This window comes from Dermochelys coriacea, chromosome 2, assembly GCF_009764565.3.
Source record: "Dermochelys coriacea isolate rDerCor1 chromosome 2, rDerCor1.pri.v4, whole genome shotgun sequence".
Lineage (NCBI taxonomy): Eukaryota > Metazoa > Chordata > Testudines > Dermochelyidae > Dermochelys > Dermochelys coriacea.
Genome location: NC_050069.1, coordinates 61330860 through 61349399, shown reverse-complemented (window position 1 = coordinate 61349399; position 18540 = coordinate 61330860). Strand labels below are relative to the sequence as shown.

At 41.1% G+C, this 18540-nt stretch overlaps 1 protein-coding gene across 4 annotated transcripts in view; it reads left to right on the top strand.

The window, feature by feature from the left end:
* C2H8orf34 (chromosome 2 C8orf34 homolog) overlaps window positions 1–18540 on the top strand; it is a 258751-nt gene that overhangs the window by 22026 nt on the left and 218185 nt on the right. The window contains exon 1 of one of the 4 annotated variants that reach the window (XM_038389175.2): window positions 9795–9897. The exons of 2 other annotated variants lie outside the window; for them this stretch is intronic. Coding sequence is in view for 1 of the 2 variants with exons in the window: in XM_038389174.2 (XP_038245102.1) it covers window positions 9900–9920 (21 nt within the window). In the remaining variant the exon portion in view is untranslated. Of the gene's footprint in view, window positions 1–9794; window positions 9921–18540 lie in introns of those variants that run through there. One more of the 4 variants, XM_038389174.2, reaches the window with a different exon arrangement.

The following is an 18540-nucleotide window of genomic DNA, read 5'->3' as shown; positions in this document are numbered from 1 at the left end:
GAGGAGAGAGAGGATCAGTCTAGGTCTTGAGTCAAAAGAGGAAGAAAAGACTGGTAGAGGAGGATGACACACAGAGCTAGATTCTGACATGCTTGAATGTGGATGTACAAGGCAGGGGGGAAAGTGCAAAGATTCTCTCCTTCCTCTGTCACAATGCAAGTGTCAAGAACAATTCCAATCCTTGTACTCATTTGAGCACAAGATCTGCACAAGTCAAACAGCACTAGTCATCCTGAAGTGATCCGTGATCATGGGGACCCATGCTGCACCTTCTTAAGAGGTTTTAAACCCCTTTTGTGGTAAGCAGTCCTGGCAGGTACGGTACTGTGTTTTGCTGAGTCAAAGTTTCCTCCTAGTGTTCTGGCTTGGGCAATGCACCCAATTTATAGTAGTGCCTATAAGGCACAGTTCAGCCTAGTATGTAGAGGAGAACAGATTGGAAAGAGATTTGGGGAATAAGACACAGAATGTAAGGAAGAGGAGATTTACCAGTGCGGAGGAAAGAGAAGAGACACAAAGAAAAGGAAACATGGTAACAAATAAAGAAACAAAATTATCACAGTTAACTTTTTACACAGCTTATTTTTTCTCTGCTGTGAAGTAAAAATGCTGAAAGAAAAGGAAAACAAAGAGAGGAAGAGAACCAGAAACTAATAAGAAACTCAAGAGAGAACATTTTTCTTCTGATTCCCAATAATAGGAAAAAGATTAGAAGGAAGGAGTTAGCCAAAATAAGGAGGAACTCAAAATTAGTTTGGAGGAATACTGAAGAAAAGCATAGGGAATTAAAAAGGAGACCAAGAAGGGGGGGGGGGGGGAAAGGAGCAAATGGAGTCCACTGGATAGAGCACTGGACTGAGAATCAGGAGACCTGGCTTCTATTCCTGGCTCTGCTGATGTCCTGCTGTGTGGCTTGAGTGTGCCACTCTATTTCTCTGTGCTTCTGTTTCCTTTCCAAACCACCTGTCTGTCTTGTCTACATAGACTGCACGCTCTTCTGCCCTTACTATGTGTTTGTACAGTTCCTACCACAATGGAGTCTGATTTTAGTTGGGCCTTTAGGCACTATTGCAGGGTGGATTGGTTTGAATCAAAGCAATTTAAATCACTGATTTTAATCATGATTTTAAATCAGCAAGCAGCAAACCTTGATTTAAATATTTGATTTTAATCATATTTTGCATGTGTACTTTTTTACTTGTTTTCCTAAATAAAAGGTGATTCTCATTGGTTGCTAACCATTAAAATGTGTTCCTTTGCAACTAAATATAGCCTTTAAACTAAATTTGGTGCTTCTTTTTGCCAATGAAGAGGATATACTATTCCTACACACGTTTATTTAAGTAATTATATAGCTTAACTTGCATTTTATTCAGATCCTTAATATTCATACTTTTTGATTATGTTAGAAAATGGTGAATAATGCAGTTCTTATTTACTAGATGATGATTAATTTTTTATTTGTGATTTGAGGCAAGCTGTACTTGGAAGGAAATTCAATTTAAATGAACAAAAACAGCCTTTTATTTATGTTTATTAAATAAACTTCCTTAAATATGCTGGATAGATAAGAAAAGATTTCTCAAAGCATGTTTTACATTTAAAACTAACTGGTTTATTAAACAAAGGAATATATTATCTGTAGTTAGTGAATTGAGCTGATTGTTCTGGTCACTATGTCCTGTAATATTTTAGAACTAGTAGATCTCATCTTCTCACACTTAGTTTTTATTCATAGATTGGAAGAGGCAAAACAAATTTTCTCCTTTTCAAACTTTTCAACTTCCAATTGGTTTCAATGAAGTGAGCTGTAGCTTACAAAAGCTTATGCTCACATAAATTTGTTAGTCTTTAAATTAATTAGTTATCAAACTGAACTAGTTGAATAAACTAAAATTAAGAAAATATTCTGTCTGAACCTGAAGAATAGGCTACAACTGTCAAAAGTTGGTTTAATACTTCAGACTCTGGATCCAAGTGTTTAGCCAGTGACTTCTAGCAGTTCAGTTGTTTGACTTTCTTTAAAACTTGACATCAAATATGTACTTCTTAATAATTTTTGTATTTAATTAAAACAATTTGAATAGATTAGAATTAGTTTTGGCCTTAACAAGTTGTCATAATTCCAAATTTAATTTTAAATATGTTTATTTTCTATATTTAATTTAAATTAAAAAAATAGAATGTAAGTTTTTTAAAAAAATCTGTTTTATTTGATATTTTTGAAGCATTAATTTTATCTGGGGTGAAAGTAAAATTGAAAAATTACTGGTACGGGGGCTGGCTCCACCCCCCCCAGAAGGGGCAGGGTCTTGGGCATAAGGGGCGGGGTTGGGGGGTCAGTGTCCCCCAGCCTGCCCTTGAACGCTGCCTGGCCCGCACCGCCCGGGGCTCCAGCAACGATTTAAAGGGCTCGGGGCTCTGGCTGCCACTGCCGCGACTACAGCAGCGGCCAGAGCCCTGGGCCATTTTAAATCACCAGCCCCAGGGCAACTACTCCTTTTGCTTCCCCTCCTTTTGGCAGTCTGGTGTGGGGGAGGGGGACGAAAGGGGCAGCAGTGTTAAAACGCTGCCGCAGCAGTGCTTTAAATTAAGGTGGTAGGACCGGTACCGGTGGCCACTTTTTACCGGTATGTCATACCAGCCTGTACCGCCTTACTTCCACCCCTGATTTTATTCACCAAGAACAAAAGAACAGGAGGCATGTCAAGTTTTGAAAATACTGTTATTCATCCAGTTTAAGTGGTATCAAACATTTGCGATATTTTCTTTCCACTTTGTCTGCCACAATGGCTGGTTAGGATGTAGAGAGACCTGGAGGCTGCAATTTGATCCACGTGAGGTAGGGTTGCCAGACATCTGGTTTTCGACTGGAACGCCTGGTTGAAAAGGACCCTGGTGGCTCCGGTCAGCACTTCTGACTGGGCCATTAAAAGTCCGGTTGGTGGCGCAGTGGGGCTAAGGCAAGCTCCCTGCCTGTATAGGCTCCGTGCAGCTCCCGGAAGCAGCCAGAATATCCTTGTGGTCCCTAGGTGGAGGGGTGATCAGGGAAGCTCCACACGCTGCCTCTGCCCCTCAGTGCTGGCTCCGTACCTCCCGTTATCCAGGACCTGCGGCCAATGGGAGCTGCAGGGGTGGCGCATGTGGGCGCAGGCAGCACGCAGAGCCATCTGACCCCTCCACCCAGGGGCCAGACATGGCAGCCACTTCTGGGAGCTGCGCAAAGCTACAGCAGGCAGGGAGTCTGCCTTAGCCTCACTGTGCCGCTGACTAAGAGCTGCCTAAGGTAAGCACTGCCAGGCCAGAGTCCACACCCCAACCCCCTGCCTCAGCCCTGAGCTGCCTCCTGCACCCCAAACTGCTCATCCCTGGCCCTATCCCATAGCCCACACCCCTAGCTGGAGCCCTCACCCCCTCCCAAACCCCAACCCTCTGCCCCAGCCCTGAGCCCCCTCCTGCACTCCAAACCAGTCATCCCTTGACCCACCGCAGAGCCTGCACCCCAACCTCCTGTCCCAGCCCTGAGCCCTGTCCTATGCTCCGAATCCCTTGGCCCCAATCTGGAGCCCCCTCTTGCACTCCAACCCCCTGCCCCCAGCCCAGTGAAAGTGAGTATTAATATTATAGTTATATGTAACCTAGTTTAACCTAAAAAGAAAAGGAGTACTTGTGGCACCTTAGAGACTAACAAATTTATTAGAGCATAAGCTTTCATGAGCTACAGCTCACTTCATCGGATGCATTGAGCTGTAGCTCACGAAAGCTTATGCTCTAATAAATTTGTTAGTCTCTAAGGTGCCACAAGTACTCCTTTTCTTTTTGCGAATACAGACTAACACGGCTGCTACTCTGAAACCTAGTTTAACCTATAACTTGTAAAACAGAAAGTGCATCTAGTTTATGTAAGCTGATACTTATTTAGCTGTCCCGTTATCTCAGACCTGCTCTACAGGGAGGCCCTGATATGATAAGTGTCAGCCTTAAGCCTGTGCAACCTCTGCAGTTGGCTTCATAAAGGCCTGACAAAACTGTCATGCAACATCCCTTCATTCAAGTTGCATTTATGCAACTCAATTGCTGGCATATAAATACTTCCCAGTGAAGTTTGTAACCATGCCGTTAGTATAAATTGAAGATACGTGTTTTTTTAAGGTTGTCTACTGAGGGCTTGTCTATACAAACAGTTAGTAGGTGGCAAACTGGGCTGTACATCTACTTTGCCCTAGTCTGCCATGCACTGTCTGTGTGGATCCCGCTGCCATGCACTAAAAGTTCCAGATTGTGCTTTGATCTACCCCGATTTGAAACATGCACTAAAGAACTTCTAGTTTGCAGCAGCAGGATACACATAGACAATGCCTGTCAGGGCTACTGCAGGATTGCACCACAGCTTGCTGTGCACTAATTGTTTGTATAGACAAGACCTTAGAAGTTTATCTTGCAAAGATTTAGGCATATGAGTAACTTTCCTCATGTGACTTGTATCACATTGTATCACTTGTCCCAGTGGTAATAAAGTGACTCACATGCCAAAAACTTTTGAGAATCACTAAGTTTGAGTCTAAAGGCTTTGGTGAAATCCAAGATTTCATCTTTGAGTCTAAAGGAGCAAGGAGAGGACTGTAGTAAGGAAAATAAACTACTAGCAGGCATAAGGTGGTAGAAGTTAAAGTAGGTCAACTCCTACTTTAACTTACACCTTATACCTTTTTCTGATTCCTTGGGATGTAAGGTACAACATCTTTGATTCACTTTACATTTATGCACTGGTGAGTGAAGGGAGTGAAATTTATACCACCTCACATTTCTGAGTTTGGTTATCTGTTTCTGTCTTTTTAAATTGGTAGTGTGAAAATCAGTACACTTCTGTGTGTGGGTGTATGTTTTGTAAGATCAGGTTCCTCTATTTCTGTTAGCTGGCAGGCCTATTGCATGAAAGTTAAATGATCTTAAATGGTTTCCTTTTATTCCAAAATTCTTTCCATCAATGTGAAACTGGTAGTATTTTTGGGTTTTGGAGATATTGAAAGTTGTACCATCTGGGTTTCATTTCAGCTACAGATTCTGATGTAGTTTCTAGCTACCCTACTATAAAATTTAGGGAAACATATTTCAATTTGTGCCCTAGTTGGCCTCCACTACTAATATAGAGGACTACAGATCATCTTTTTCCTATTAAATTCCACTGATTCTGTAAGTGTTGTAATGTTCTTCGACTATTTTAAGTTTGCATCTGGCTTAAAACCCTACTATTTTGGTGGGTTGTGACTCTGCTGTAGGATTCTTGCTACTCAACCTAGGTAGAAGGTACAAGTAGAGCAGGTTGAAATGATTTGTCCATACAAAATGCAGTTTCTGCAAAATTGAAACTTTCCAATTTTTCCATTGGTTTAACCTATTTGGACAGTTTAACACAAATTAAAATATTTTGAACTGATCCAACACTTTTTGTTTCAAATCAGTTCATTATTAAACCTCATTTCCCAATGATGATTTATTGCCTTGTGGTAGTTATAGTCCAGGTGTCTCATGCCCTCTGGCTAAGCACCCTGGCTGCATTATATCTCCCATGATGCAACTTGGTCTTCCCCCATCCCCCATGTCCAAGCTGTGTTGTGCAGCATGGGAGTCACATGTCTAGGGGTGCATCAGGAAGATGTAGTCTGCCCATGGAGCCTGGCCCATACGGCCCATCACTCATCTGAACTACAACTCCAATAAGGCACTATAGGGAGCTGCAGTTTAAAGTTGAACTGACTCAGAATTAAATGTCAAGTCAGTTCACCAAACCAAAATGAAATATTTTGATTTGGGAATATAAAAATGTTTAAAAAATGCTGAAAGGAAATGTTTCTGAATCGAAATTTTTTGGAACTTGTTCCCCAAAAATTTCAATATTTAACTTTTTGTCCCACTTCGAAACAAAAACAAGTTGAACTATTGGGCTTTCCTGTGGGATGGAAATTCCCATTTTTGCTCAGCTCTAGTGTAAAGAGTAATCTCTTAAAGCTTTTTTCTGTTCCATGGCTATCTTGTAGTTATTTTTCTTGTTTCTAGTCATTCAGCTAGACTTAAGTAAGTACTTTCAATTGTTCACAAATTCAACCAAGTAAAACAACCAGTGGGAGTTCCAGTGTCCAGAACACAATGGAAAAGTAACTGCTGTCTTTCCTGGCTGGTTCCTTGTCCTCTTTTCTCTGATTTCCGCATCTTCTCTATATCAGTTTCCTACCTCTTTCTCCTTTTCCACATGTTTTTCTCTTTCACTGTTCTTCTCTATTTTTCTCATTTCTTCCTATTTGCTTTTTACCGGTCTTTTGTCTTCCTCTCCCCCCTCTGTCTTTTCTTGTTTTATTTTCATTGTTTTCTTGCTTTTCATGTTCTTTATCTTTCATTTCCAATTTATCTGTCTTTTTCATGCATTTCTCTGTCTTTCCTGCTGCTGTAGCTAACCCCACTACATTTTATATTTTCCATTCCTTTTTGTTCTATGAATCACTGCCAGGTATTGCCACACTGATCATCTTGGTTCAGACTTCATTCTAATTGGGAAAACCTTACAAAGTGAATTTGAAACTTTGCTGGTTTTCCTCATAGTGTTTCCATCACATGATGGGGAACTGGTGGGTGGGAGATGTTCCCTGCAGAAAATCAGGATGTTCAGTCCCACCACCAAGCTTGTAGATTTTCCAAACTCTGCATGGATTTCAAGGAAGCAGTTATCAGCTAGTCTGTCAAAGCTAGTCTCAAACACAGAGAGGTTTAGTGTGATATATTCTTCAGAAAGAAAGATGCTGTGACTGTGTCTGCCTATCTCATGGCTATCCCAAAGGAACTGCCTGTACGCTCAGAGCTTGAGAGAGATTCCAAATAATATAGACAAGTAAACTTTTACTAATCCAACCTGTTCACCTGGAAACCTTAAAGAGTTTTACTGTCTCAGCTACCTTTGCTGTCACCTGATTCCCTGAATCTGCTCAGAGGCATATTCCAAAACATGAATAGGGAATCTGCCTAATACCCTGCAAGACAAGGTGTGTGAATAATATCTTGTATTGGACCAACTTTTGTTATTGAGAGAGACAAGTTTCAAGCTTATACAGAGCTCTTCTTCAGTTTAATACCCTGTGTGTTTTAAATTGGGCAATGTATTATCTCAGGATAGAATGTTCTGTTTGGTTCTCTCCACTCCTTCCCACAGCATGTGCAATGTGGATCCCCAGACCCTCAAAGTCCAGGGAAGGAGGAGCAATATTTAGAGCCCTGCACAGATGCAAAATTTGTATCCGCGTCCGAGCTGCAAGCCCCAAGCATGGTCCATGTATATCTGCATCTGCGGATATAAAGCAGATATCTGCAGATTTGCAGGGCTCGAGATATAAAATTTGGATCTGCATCCATCCGCAATCTGCAAACGTGATCCGTGGACATAAAGTGGGTATCCACAGATTACAGGATTCTAGCAACATTGCACAGCCAGGAATCCACCTACTTTTTTGATTCTTCCACCAGAGGAGGTGGTTGAGTCCTTTCTGTTGAAGGCAGCATGCTTTACCTTAAACACTACTCCAGTGACAGTTCATGGTTAAAGAGCAAATCTCTTTGAAAGAAGATAAGTGACAAATAGAATGAAGAACCTGGAGGAAATTTAAGAATGCAAATTTCTTTTGCCAGAAGTAATTAGTACATGCTTGAGACAAAAGATGAGAGGTAGGAAGCACTACTTCATGTGTTGTCCACAGGCTAGCAAATAAGCAGAAACTGAATACAGTGTATTAAAGGGTAATACTAAAATTTGATAGGACCAATATTTGACATGCCATATTTTCCCATATAGTATCTGTTTGCCAAGTCTATATAATTTTATGTGCTATTTTATTTCTCAAAATAATTGGCTTGATTATTTTTTTCCTTAAAATATCAGCAGCTGAGCATTCATGCATAATGTTGTAATATCAAACCATTATGTACAGGCAGTGGAAGAAAATACATGTTATTAATAAAAGACATTCCAATTCAAGTTGCTAGGGAGTTTTCCAATTATGTATTAAATATTAAAATTACCTTGGGATGGTGTCCTCTTAAATAATACAGGCAGACTCTTTTTATTGATAGAAAATAATACTTTTGAAAGTATTTGTAAACTCCTAGAATGGAGAAGAATTATTCAGGCTGGCAAAAGGAGGCAATGAACTGAAATTGAGAGGAAAAAAATTAGGCTCTGTATCAGGAAAGATCACACTATCAGCAAGATTTAGGAAATTGCAGACCAGTGATCCTCACTTCAGTACCTGGAAAGATACTGGAACAAATTGTTAAACAATCAATTTGTAAAGACTTAGACGATAATAACATAAGTAATAGCCAACATAGATTTGTCAAGAACAAATCATGTCAAACCAACCAAATTTTCTTCTTTGACAGGTTATTGGCATAGTGGATGTGGGGAAGTGTGGGTGACTATTTTGATTTTGGTAAAGCTTTTGACAAAATCCCACATAACATTCTCGCAAGCAAAATAGGGAAATGTAGTCAAGATACACTCACTTTTTATAATGGTTTCACAACTGATTGAAAAACCATACTCAGAGAATAGTTATCAATGGTTCACTGTTAAACTGGGGGACATATCAAGTGGGGTCCCACAGGGATCTCTCCTGGGTTCAGAATTAGTTGATATTTTAAATAAGGACTTGTATAATGGAGTAGAGAGTATACTTATAAAATTTGTGGATGACATCACGTTGCGAGGAGTTGCGAGCACTTTGGAGAACAGGATTGGAATTCAAAAGGACCTTGTTAAATTAGAGAATTGGTCTGAAATCAACAAGATGAAATTAAATAAAGACAAGTGCAAAGTGCTTCACTTAGGAAAGAAAATTAAAATGTACAACTACAAAATGGGAAATAATTGATTAGGTGGTAGTACTGCTGAAAAGGATCTGGAAGTTATAGTGAATCTCAAATTGACTACTTGCATGAATGTAATGCAGTTGCATAAAAGGCTAATATCATTCTGGGGTCTGTTAACAGGAGTGTAATGTGTAAGATCCAGGAGATAATTGTCCCACTCTACTCGGCACTGGTGAGACCTCAGCTGAAGTATTGTGTCCAGTTTTGGGTGCCACAGCTTAAAAAAAGATAAGGACAAATTGGAGCGAGTACAGAGGACAGCTACAAAATTAATAAAAGGTTTAGGAAACCTGACTTATGAGGAAAGGTTAAAAAAACCTGTCCTGTTTAGTCTTGAGAAAAGAAGATTAAGAGGGAACCTGATAGTCTTCAAATATGTAAAGGGCTATTATAAAAAGAATGGTGAACAATTGTTCTTCATAGCCACTGAAGGTAGGACAAGAAGTACTGGGCTTAATCTGCAGCAAGAGAGATTTAGGTTAGATACAGCTCTGGAATAGGCTTCCAAGGGAGGTTGTGGAATCCCCATCATTGGAGGTTTTTAAGAAGAACAGGTTGGACTAACACCTATCCGGCATAGTCTAGGTATACTTAATTCTGTTGTAGTGCAAAGGGCTTGATGACTTCTAAAGGTCCCTTCTAGCCCAACATTTAATTATTCTATGTTAGTTTATTAGATTGTGCAACGCTCTCCTACAGGAATTGATAGGAGTTGCATCACTTGGGATAATTTACTAGCAAAGCACTCAACAATGTGCTGTGGGGAACGCTCCTTTATTGGCAAGTGATTAATTTTGTAACGTTACCATTTCTAATTTAAATTCTAAGCTTCACACAGTCCACCACTCAAAGCTCTAGTTTCATGCCCATTAGAGCTACAGTATTTTTGTTTTTCCAAGGAGGAAGATGCAGGAGAAGATAATGCTTTGAATCTCCCCTAAAGGAAGAGGTAGACAGTGAGAGTCAAGTCATGACCTTCAAGAGGTATGGAGCCTGAAGATCTGCTGGTAATTTTGGGTCATTCCTTGTGGATTTCAGGATCTCTGTATGGGAAGACAGTCTTTAAGTACTATTTACCAGGGCCACTTGTGCCCTTTCCATGCCCACACTTGGCTCCCCTCTGCACTGAGCAGCAGCGGGGAGCATAATTCTATTAGATTTTCAGCTTTCTAAAACAAATGTTAAATTATTGAATGGATAACTCAGGATTTCAATTTTTTATTGAGTGCTTTCAAAGGCATTAAAAAAATTCATTACTGATGTTTCCTAAAGCAAGAATAGGTATTTGACTGACATAGAGTTATTGACCATGGCTTGGAAAACATCAGCAACAATGGGCTATAATAATGCCCAAAGCTATAGGCTGTGGTTTATATTTCCTTCTGGAAATCACCTCTTCAGTGCAATGTGTTATAACTCTTCACAGACTAGAAGGTGAATTTTTTTTGTCTATACAGATTGTATTTTGTTATTTCAAGAGTATTTCAGTACCCCATTTCTATTATGTAATTCTTTTATCAGCCAGCTGTAGAGCTACTACTGTAAATACTTTTTTCCCCGGTTTTTAAAGGTTGAGTCTCTTCCAAACATTTGCTTTCACTTAGAACATTTTGAAACGTTTTCTGGTGCCCCACACAAGTACATCAGTGTATTTTCTTTTTACTCTTTACCCTACTTTTTTGTTTTGGTCTACATTGTGTTTTGAGCCTAAGGATATTGTCCACAGTATTGCATAAAGTGTGAAATAAACATTAAGTCTCTCACTTAGGGTCTTTTTGCCCTAAATGTGGTGCAGCATCAGAATTATACTTTGCTTAAGGTTCTCTGTTTTAAGACAAAAGATTATATTACCAGTTTTTAGGGTTGCCAACTTTCTACTCGCACAAAACTGAACACCCTTGCCCCTGCCCTTCTTCTCCTCTGAAGCATTCCCCCGCCATACCCTCAAGGCCCCACCCCCACCCATTCCATCCCCCCGCTCTTCTGTCGCTCGCTCTTCCCACCCTCACTCATTCATTTTCATCTGGTTGGTTTAGGAGGTTGCAGTGTGGGAGTGGATGAGGGCTCCCGCTGGCTCCCGGGTGGGGCCAAAAATGAGGAGTTCAGGGTGTGGGAGGGGGCTGTGGGCTGAGGCAGTGGGTTGGAATGCAGGAGGGGGTGAGGGCTCTGGCTGGGGGTATGGGCTCTGGGGTGGAGCCAGGGATGAGGAGTTCGGGCTGGGGGGTGCATCTGAGGGGTTTGGAGTATGGGAGGGGGCTCCGGGCTGAGGCGAGGGTTAGAGTGTGAGAGGGGTTTCAGGCTCTGGACTGGGGGTGTGGGTTCCACAGTGGGGCCAGAAATTAGGAGTTCAGGGTGCAGGAGAGGGCTCTGGGCTGGGGCAGAGGGTTGGGATGTGTGAGGGCTCTAGCTTGGGGTGCAGACTCTGGTGTGGGGTTGGAGATGAGGGGTTTGGGGTGTAGGAGGATGCTCCAGGCTGGGACTGAGGGATTCAGTGAGAAGGAGGGAAATCGGGGTTGGGGCATGGAGTTGGGGTGTGGGCTGGGAGTGAGGGCTCTGGCTGGGGGTGAGGGCTGTGGAGTGGGGCTGGGGATGAGGGGTTTGGGGTGCAGGAGGGTGCACCGGGCTGGGACTGAGGGGTTCAGAGGGTGGGAGGGGGATCAGGGTGGGAGGGTGCAGGGTGTTGGGGCAGGGTGAGGGATCCATCTGGGGGTGCTGGCTCTGGAGTGAGGCTGGGGATGAGGGGTTTGAGGTGCAAGAGGGTGCTCTGGGCTAGGATCCCAGAGGGTGGGAGGGGCATCCAGGGTGGGGCGGGAGGGTAGGGCACAGGAGGGGGTCAGGGTGCAGGTTCCGGGTGGCGCTTACCTCAAGCAGCTCCTGGATGCAGCAGCATGTCCCACCTCTGGCTCCTATGTGGAGGTGCAGCCAGGCGGCTCTGCGCGCTGTCTTGGCTGCAGGCACCGCCACCGCAGCTCCCATTGGCTGCAATTCCTGACCAATGGGATCTGCATAGCCAGTGCTTGGGGCAGAGTGCGGAGCCCCTTGGCTGCCCCTAAGCATAAGAGCTGGAGGGTGGACATGCTGCTGCTTCCGGGAGCCGCATGGAGCCATGGCAGGCAGGGAGCCTGCTTTAGCCCCGCTGTGCCTCCAACTGGACTTTTGACAGCCTGGTTGGCGGTGCTGACTGGAGCCACCAGGGTCCCTTTTCAACTGGATGTTTCCGTCGAAAACCTGGCAACTGGCAACACTACCAGTCTTGCAAGTTGGTCATTGGTACTTTGGAATGCTATTTAGCAAATTCTAGGGCAACAGATGGCCCTAATTCTGTAATGCGATCTACACGAGGGAACTTGGGAGTCCGTACAGACACTCGCTGAAACAGGTAGGACTCTGCTTGAGTATTAGGATCTGCCCACAAATTGCTTTGTAGAACTGCCAATTTTACAAACATGACCCAGTTCACACAACTCTGGATTGTTAAAGTATCTAATAAAAAATATGTATAAATAGACCCTTACAAGTAACTTGTGAAAAAGTGGACACTTATTAATTTCTTACCAGATGGCTGATTGTTGCATGTAGATTACATATGTATTTATGTTGCAAACAAAACTTAAAATAATGTCACATAGTGAAGCACACACAAATTATGAAATGCCATATTTACAGTACAGACATATAGTAGAAGACAGTTCCTGCCTCGAGGGTCTTACAGTTTAAGACCATGCACAAGAGAAGCACACAAAAAAAAAAGGCAAACAAAACAAAAAATCCACCCCAACCTCCCCTCCCCCAAACCAAAAAACAAACAGGTGATGAGGGGGGTAATTTAACAATAAGGTGAGCATGTATGTTCGTAGACTAGCTCCATGCATGTCTTGCAGGTATAGAACATCTTCTGTTTGTTAATGGAGAGAAATAATCAATCAGTAATAGTCTGCCACCTGCCTATGCATTATCAATGAGCAGTGTTCTGTAGGCCTGCACCACCACTAATGTAGGACTGTGCCAAATAGGAAAATAGAGTTCTCAGTAATTACTAATCTGTAATTTTTAAATTGTGTTAAAAATATGATAGACTAAGAAATATATTCCCTTTTATGGAAAGATTAGCAAAGCATCTTGGGAGGCTAAAGCTAGGGATTTTGCAGATGTGGCACTTTGGATTTTAAAGGGAGACTTAAGTTCTTGTATCAGATTCATGCATCTGTTGACTGCTTATGAAACGGTTATTTCACAAGCAACTTTGGAATAAACTTGCTGTCTCCTCTCTTGGTGGTACAGTGAATTCTGGGGATTCAGATGTTCTTTTTATTGGGAAGGAATGGGGTAAAAGGCTGCCCTCAGTGATGTGATGGTAAAAAAAAAAAGGGGGGGGGGCGGCAAAATTGTATCTTTTAATACAGATTTATCCACTGTGTGCTTAATTTGAATATGTAGGCAGCTTCATTTTCTGAAACCTCTCCCTTATATGGAACAAGTGGTTTATTTGATTTGAAAGGAAGAATTTATCCTTGAAGGCAAAGTCCTTTAAAAACCTGTCATAACTGTGAAAATAAACATTAAGAAAGATCTCATTATTCTTCATGTAAGCAACTTCTCTGTCGTCTCACTAATGGAAAAGGGCACACTAAGCAACAATATCTTAATAATTTGCTTCTGGTTATGAGCTTGGCAAGGTTGGGGAATTGTGTGGAGGCCAGAGGAGGGGGTTCAGAAAGATTTGGTGCCCATCGAGTATGGGTTGTAATTGCTAACTGATACCCTGTATGGGTTCAGTATAGGGTTATAGGAGACAACTAGGGGTGTACAGTTAGAAGGGGTGGTGGTGGTGGTGGTGGTGTTTTTCTCTCTATATTGAAGCAGATTCTTTCTGGATATTTGGGTGTCCCATTCCATGATGTGATCTACTTTTCTAGTGGAGTGTCCTTGTTTGGTGAAGGTGGTTTTAAGTCTGTTAAGGTGTGTATCCTGGACTTTCTCCTGGTAGCATATTCTGTGGTATCTGAGGGCCTGGCTGTAAATAGCAGATTTTTTGGTGTGTTTGGAGTGGCTATTGGTTCTGGGAAAGTAAATGTGGTGATGCATGGGTTTCTTGTACATAATTGTCTGTAGGGTTCCATTGTTGAATCTGATTGTGGTGTCTAGAGACTTGATGCTGACGTGGCAGAGTGCTCTAGAGAGAGTTTGATGGATGGGGGGTGGTTGTTGAAGTTGTGGTGGAAATCTATCAGGGAGTTTAGGTAATCTGTCCAGAGAGTGAAAATACCATTGATGTATCTCAGGTATATCATTGGTTTCATGGTGCTTAAATTCGTAACTTTATTAGACACTAAAATTATCGTGTTAATAAAGACACTGGATTTATGGCTTATTACAACAATCTGTAAACTACTAAGCCTGCTTTTTTGTGCTATGACTACAGGGATGCTAATGGGCTACTTCCCTTGAATGGTCCCTTAGAATATATGTTAATGACTTATGCTAAACCAGGGGCTCTCAACCTTTCCAGACTACTGTACCGCTTTCAAGAGTCTGATTTGTCTTGCGTATCCCCAAGTTACACCTCACTTAAAAACTACTTGCTTACAAAATCAGACGTAAAGTTACAAAGGTGAAGCAGCACGCTATTACTGAAAAATTGTTTACTTTCTCATTTTTACCATATAATTATAAAATAAATCAATCAGAATATAAATATTGTACTTACATTTCAGTATATAGAGCAGTGCAAACAAGTCATTGTATGAATGCAATTTTAGTTTGTACTGACTTCGCTAGTGTTTTTTATGTAGCCTGTTGTAAAACTAGCAAATATCTAGATGAGTTGATGTACCTCCTGGAAGACTTCTGCGTACCCTCCAAAACCACTGTGCTAAACAGTCTGTTCCACCTTGTATTTAGCTGTGACACTCTGAGTACATTTCCCAGAGCTGAAGAAGAGCTTTGTGTAGCTTGGAAACTTGCCTTTCACCAACAGAAGTTGGTCCAATAAAAGATATTTCTCTACCCACCTTGTCTCTCTAATATCCTGGGACCAACATGCCAACAACACTGCAAAAAATAGTGGTATATTTATAATAGTCTGTCTTTCCCAGTTGCTTTATAAACTTTACCCATGGGTTTATGATGTGTGTGTCAGTATAGGTCACTTAAATAACAATTCCAATAGCTTTGCATTATGAGAACCAATGCTATATTTTTAAAATAAAATTTAGTTCAGGCAGAAGTACATATACTAGCAGACTCAAGCCAAAAAAAAAATCCCACACAAATGAAAAAAAAAGGATTTTCAGTCAATGTGAGAATTTAAGTAAAATAGTAAGGGAAGAGCTCATTTTTATAATATTCCTGTGTATTGAAAGAAGCACGCAATATTAATGGCATAGAACCAAACTGAATTCAGTCATAGCTGCATGTTTTCATAAGCATCTGAGAATTACCATAAAGACCTGAATATTCTGATGAGTTTTTTGGACAGAGATATTGCATATCTTGCATTACCTGTAAAAGGCAAATCAATATTATCTTTCCTATGGGAAAAAGGTTAAAAGCAAGCATCAGCTCAATCAAGTAATTGATTTTATGTTAAAAATATTTTCTGGTTTTTTTTAAACATCTGTTCTAGGTCAACAGATTTTGACCCTTCAGTAACACTAAACTCAGTGTAGACCTACATAATTTGTGTATCCTATCAAACTTCTCCAAGTATCTCAATCTTTCATAGGTAAATAATTAAAACAAATAAGATGCAGATCATATTAGAGATTCACAGTATGACTTTAATGATCACTTATTAGCCTGGATTGCATATATTAGCAACAATGTGTAAGTGCAAACCCCTAAATGACCTAACATTAAAAATGCTGAACATCCAGCTGTTTCTATCAACTCCATTGGCAGTTGCTGGGTGCTCAACACTGCAGAAAAATCAGACCCCACTTATTTAAGTGCCTAAAGATAGGCTCCTAAATCTGTACTGAGCCACTGCTTTTTTGAAAACTCTTGATTTGAATTTAGTGCATGGAAATAATACAGCATATTCAATAATAAAACTTGAAATACCTCATCTGATATCTTAGGATCCAACAGAGAGAGAAAGAGAGAGAAGTATTAATATCCAGAGTTGTAAGAGGGCATTTTAGCGCCCAGGTGAGCAAACATATTTGCACCCCCACTAGAGGCAATGCACGGGGGGAGTATGCAGGTTCACATCTCTTTCCCCCTCCCCCCCCCGATTTCTGCCTTCCATTTAGCACAGAGGTGTGCTCCTCAGTTTGAAAACCTCTGTGCTAAATGGAAGGCAGAAATTGGGGGGGGCGCATATGACCCACTTGGGCAGCCCACTCTGCCTCTTTTGACCACCCCCCGGCAAGGAATACTGTTTACAGTTTTGGTCTCTCATGTTTAAGAAAGATGAATTCAAACTGGAACAGGTGCAGAAAAGAGCTAGTAGGATAATCAGGGGACTGGAGGGCCTGTCTTACAAGAGCAGTCTACAAGAACTTGGCTTTTTTAGCCTTACTAAACAAAGGCTGACAGGGGATATGATTGCTGTCTGTCAATACATCAGGTGGGATGAAGAGCTAGTTAAGCTAAAGGACAATTTTAGCATGAGAATAAACGGGTATAATCTGGACCTGAATAAATTTAGGATGGAAATTGGAGGAAGGTTTCTAACTGTCAGAGGCACGAGGTTCTGGAACAACCTCCCATTAAGAGTTGTGGGAGCAAACCACTTAATTAGTTTTAAGACAGAACTTGACAAATTTTTGAGTTGGATTGTGTGACAGGGTTGCTTGTGATGGTGGAGGACAGGGCTTCGCAGCCCTGAAGCTTCCCTTCTGGTTCATGTCGTTCTAGTTTCTAAAATGTCATGCTTTGGGGCTTCAGCTGTTCACCTACAGAGGTCAGGAATGGAATCTCCTTCCTCCCTCAGCCCCATGGGTTCTGTTTTTTGTTTGTTTATTTTTGTTCTTGTTTTGGTCTCCTACTTCTGAAGCAGCTGTAGATGGCACAGCTGTAGATGGCACATTGGACAGGATGGACAAAGAACTCTGAGAATCCTTTTTTAGGTTCTTGGCTGGTGGGTCTTGGTCACATGCTTAGGGTCTGACTGACTGCCATATGTGAGATTGGGAAGGAATTTTCCCCAGGGTCAGATAGGCAAGGGCCATAGGTCCCGTTCTCCCCCCCAACCCCGCTTCTTCTGCAATGTGGTGTGTTGGTCACTTACTAGGATCATCTGGATATATGTCATGTAATCAATTCTTTGCTATTGTGGGAGTCTTAGGAATTCTTGCACCTCAGTCCCTCTTAATTTCACCTGGGACTAGATGATCTGGTGGTCTCTTCTGGCCTTAAACTCTATTAGAATTTGGCCACACAGGTTGGAGGGCAGAATTTTGTCCTAAAGTATCATATCTTATTTGTCCTCTCCAGGACTTAATTATCTTGAATGTAAGCGTGTGGTAATGCTTTCTGACTTTTCAGGATTGATTGTCAGTATGCACTATCCGTTTGTTCACATTGTAGGAATCTATTACTTGCATGTGCTGGTGATAGTGCACCAAAAGTGTGTGTGGCAGTATGCATGGGCAAAGCTACATACTCAGAAATGGAGGCGAAGTCAAGATTCCACTGAAAATCTGCTCCTTAGTGTTCAAAGAGGAATTTGTTGTGTTACCTAAAGGGATGCTGTTACCTCTGGTACTTCTAGTTGCCTTTTATGATTTTGAAATTTTCAGTATTAAAAAAATAAACTTTTTTGCATCCTAAGAAATCAAAAAATTAATATTACAAGTGTCACTGATACGTCCATCTATAATGACTTTTAAAAATCTGTCTACAGCATTTGTTTATTATCCTTCAAGGATGTCTGTGGAATTTACCCTCTCTTAAATTTCTTTTTGGACTTTTCATATTCTAGGACACACAGTTTTAGTTAGAAATGTCTCTTAGATTTTGTTATCTTTTCCAGCACACAAGCTAAAAATGTACTCTCAAGTTTTTATCATATAGATAAATAGTCATGGAGTGGCCCTATAATTCCAACATCCATAATAGTTTGTTTTGTTGTGACTTTAACAGAGATTAAATGTGCTCTGAGGATTAATTTAAAATTGATGATCTTACATTTTGCAAATCCCGAACTTTGGAAAGCTAAAGCTATTTTCAATGGGAGTCCAATCTATTCAGACAATTGAAATCAGTTTCAAAATCATAATCCCATGCCCTTTTCTTTAATCTAGACATTTTTTGCTGCAATTTTATATATAGCAGAAATAAACCCTTTTGTTCATATTGTCCTAATTTTCCACCTGTAATGTCTATAAAATCATCCAGTCCATCTTCTGTGCTCTGTCAGTGCAAGGTTGCTACCTTCAGTATGGATTCTACCATTTTGTCCTAAATGTCCGTTACATTTTCCATGTTTGTTCCTCAGTATCTCATTCTCAATTCCCTGAATCTTCTACTGCCTGTTGATTGTTTTGTTGTAGCCAGTGGACAAGATATCATTTTGTTCCCAAATTGCCTTTCTGAAACAGCTAGTTCCAATTACCAGCTGGATGTGGGTCCCTTCTGCAGGTCTTCAGCTGTATTGAGAGAGAAGAAAAATAAGAGCTCATT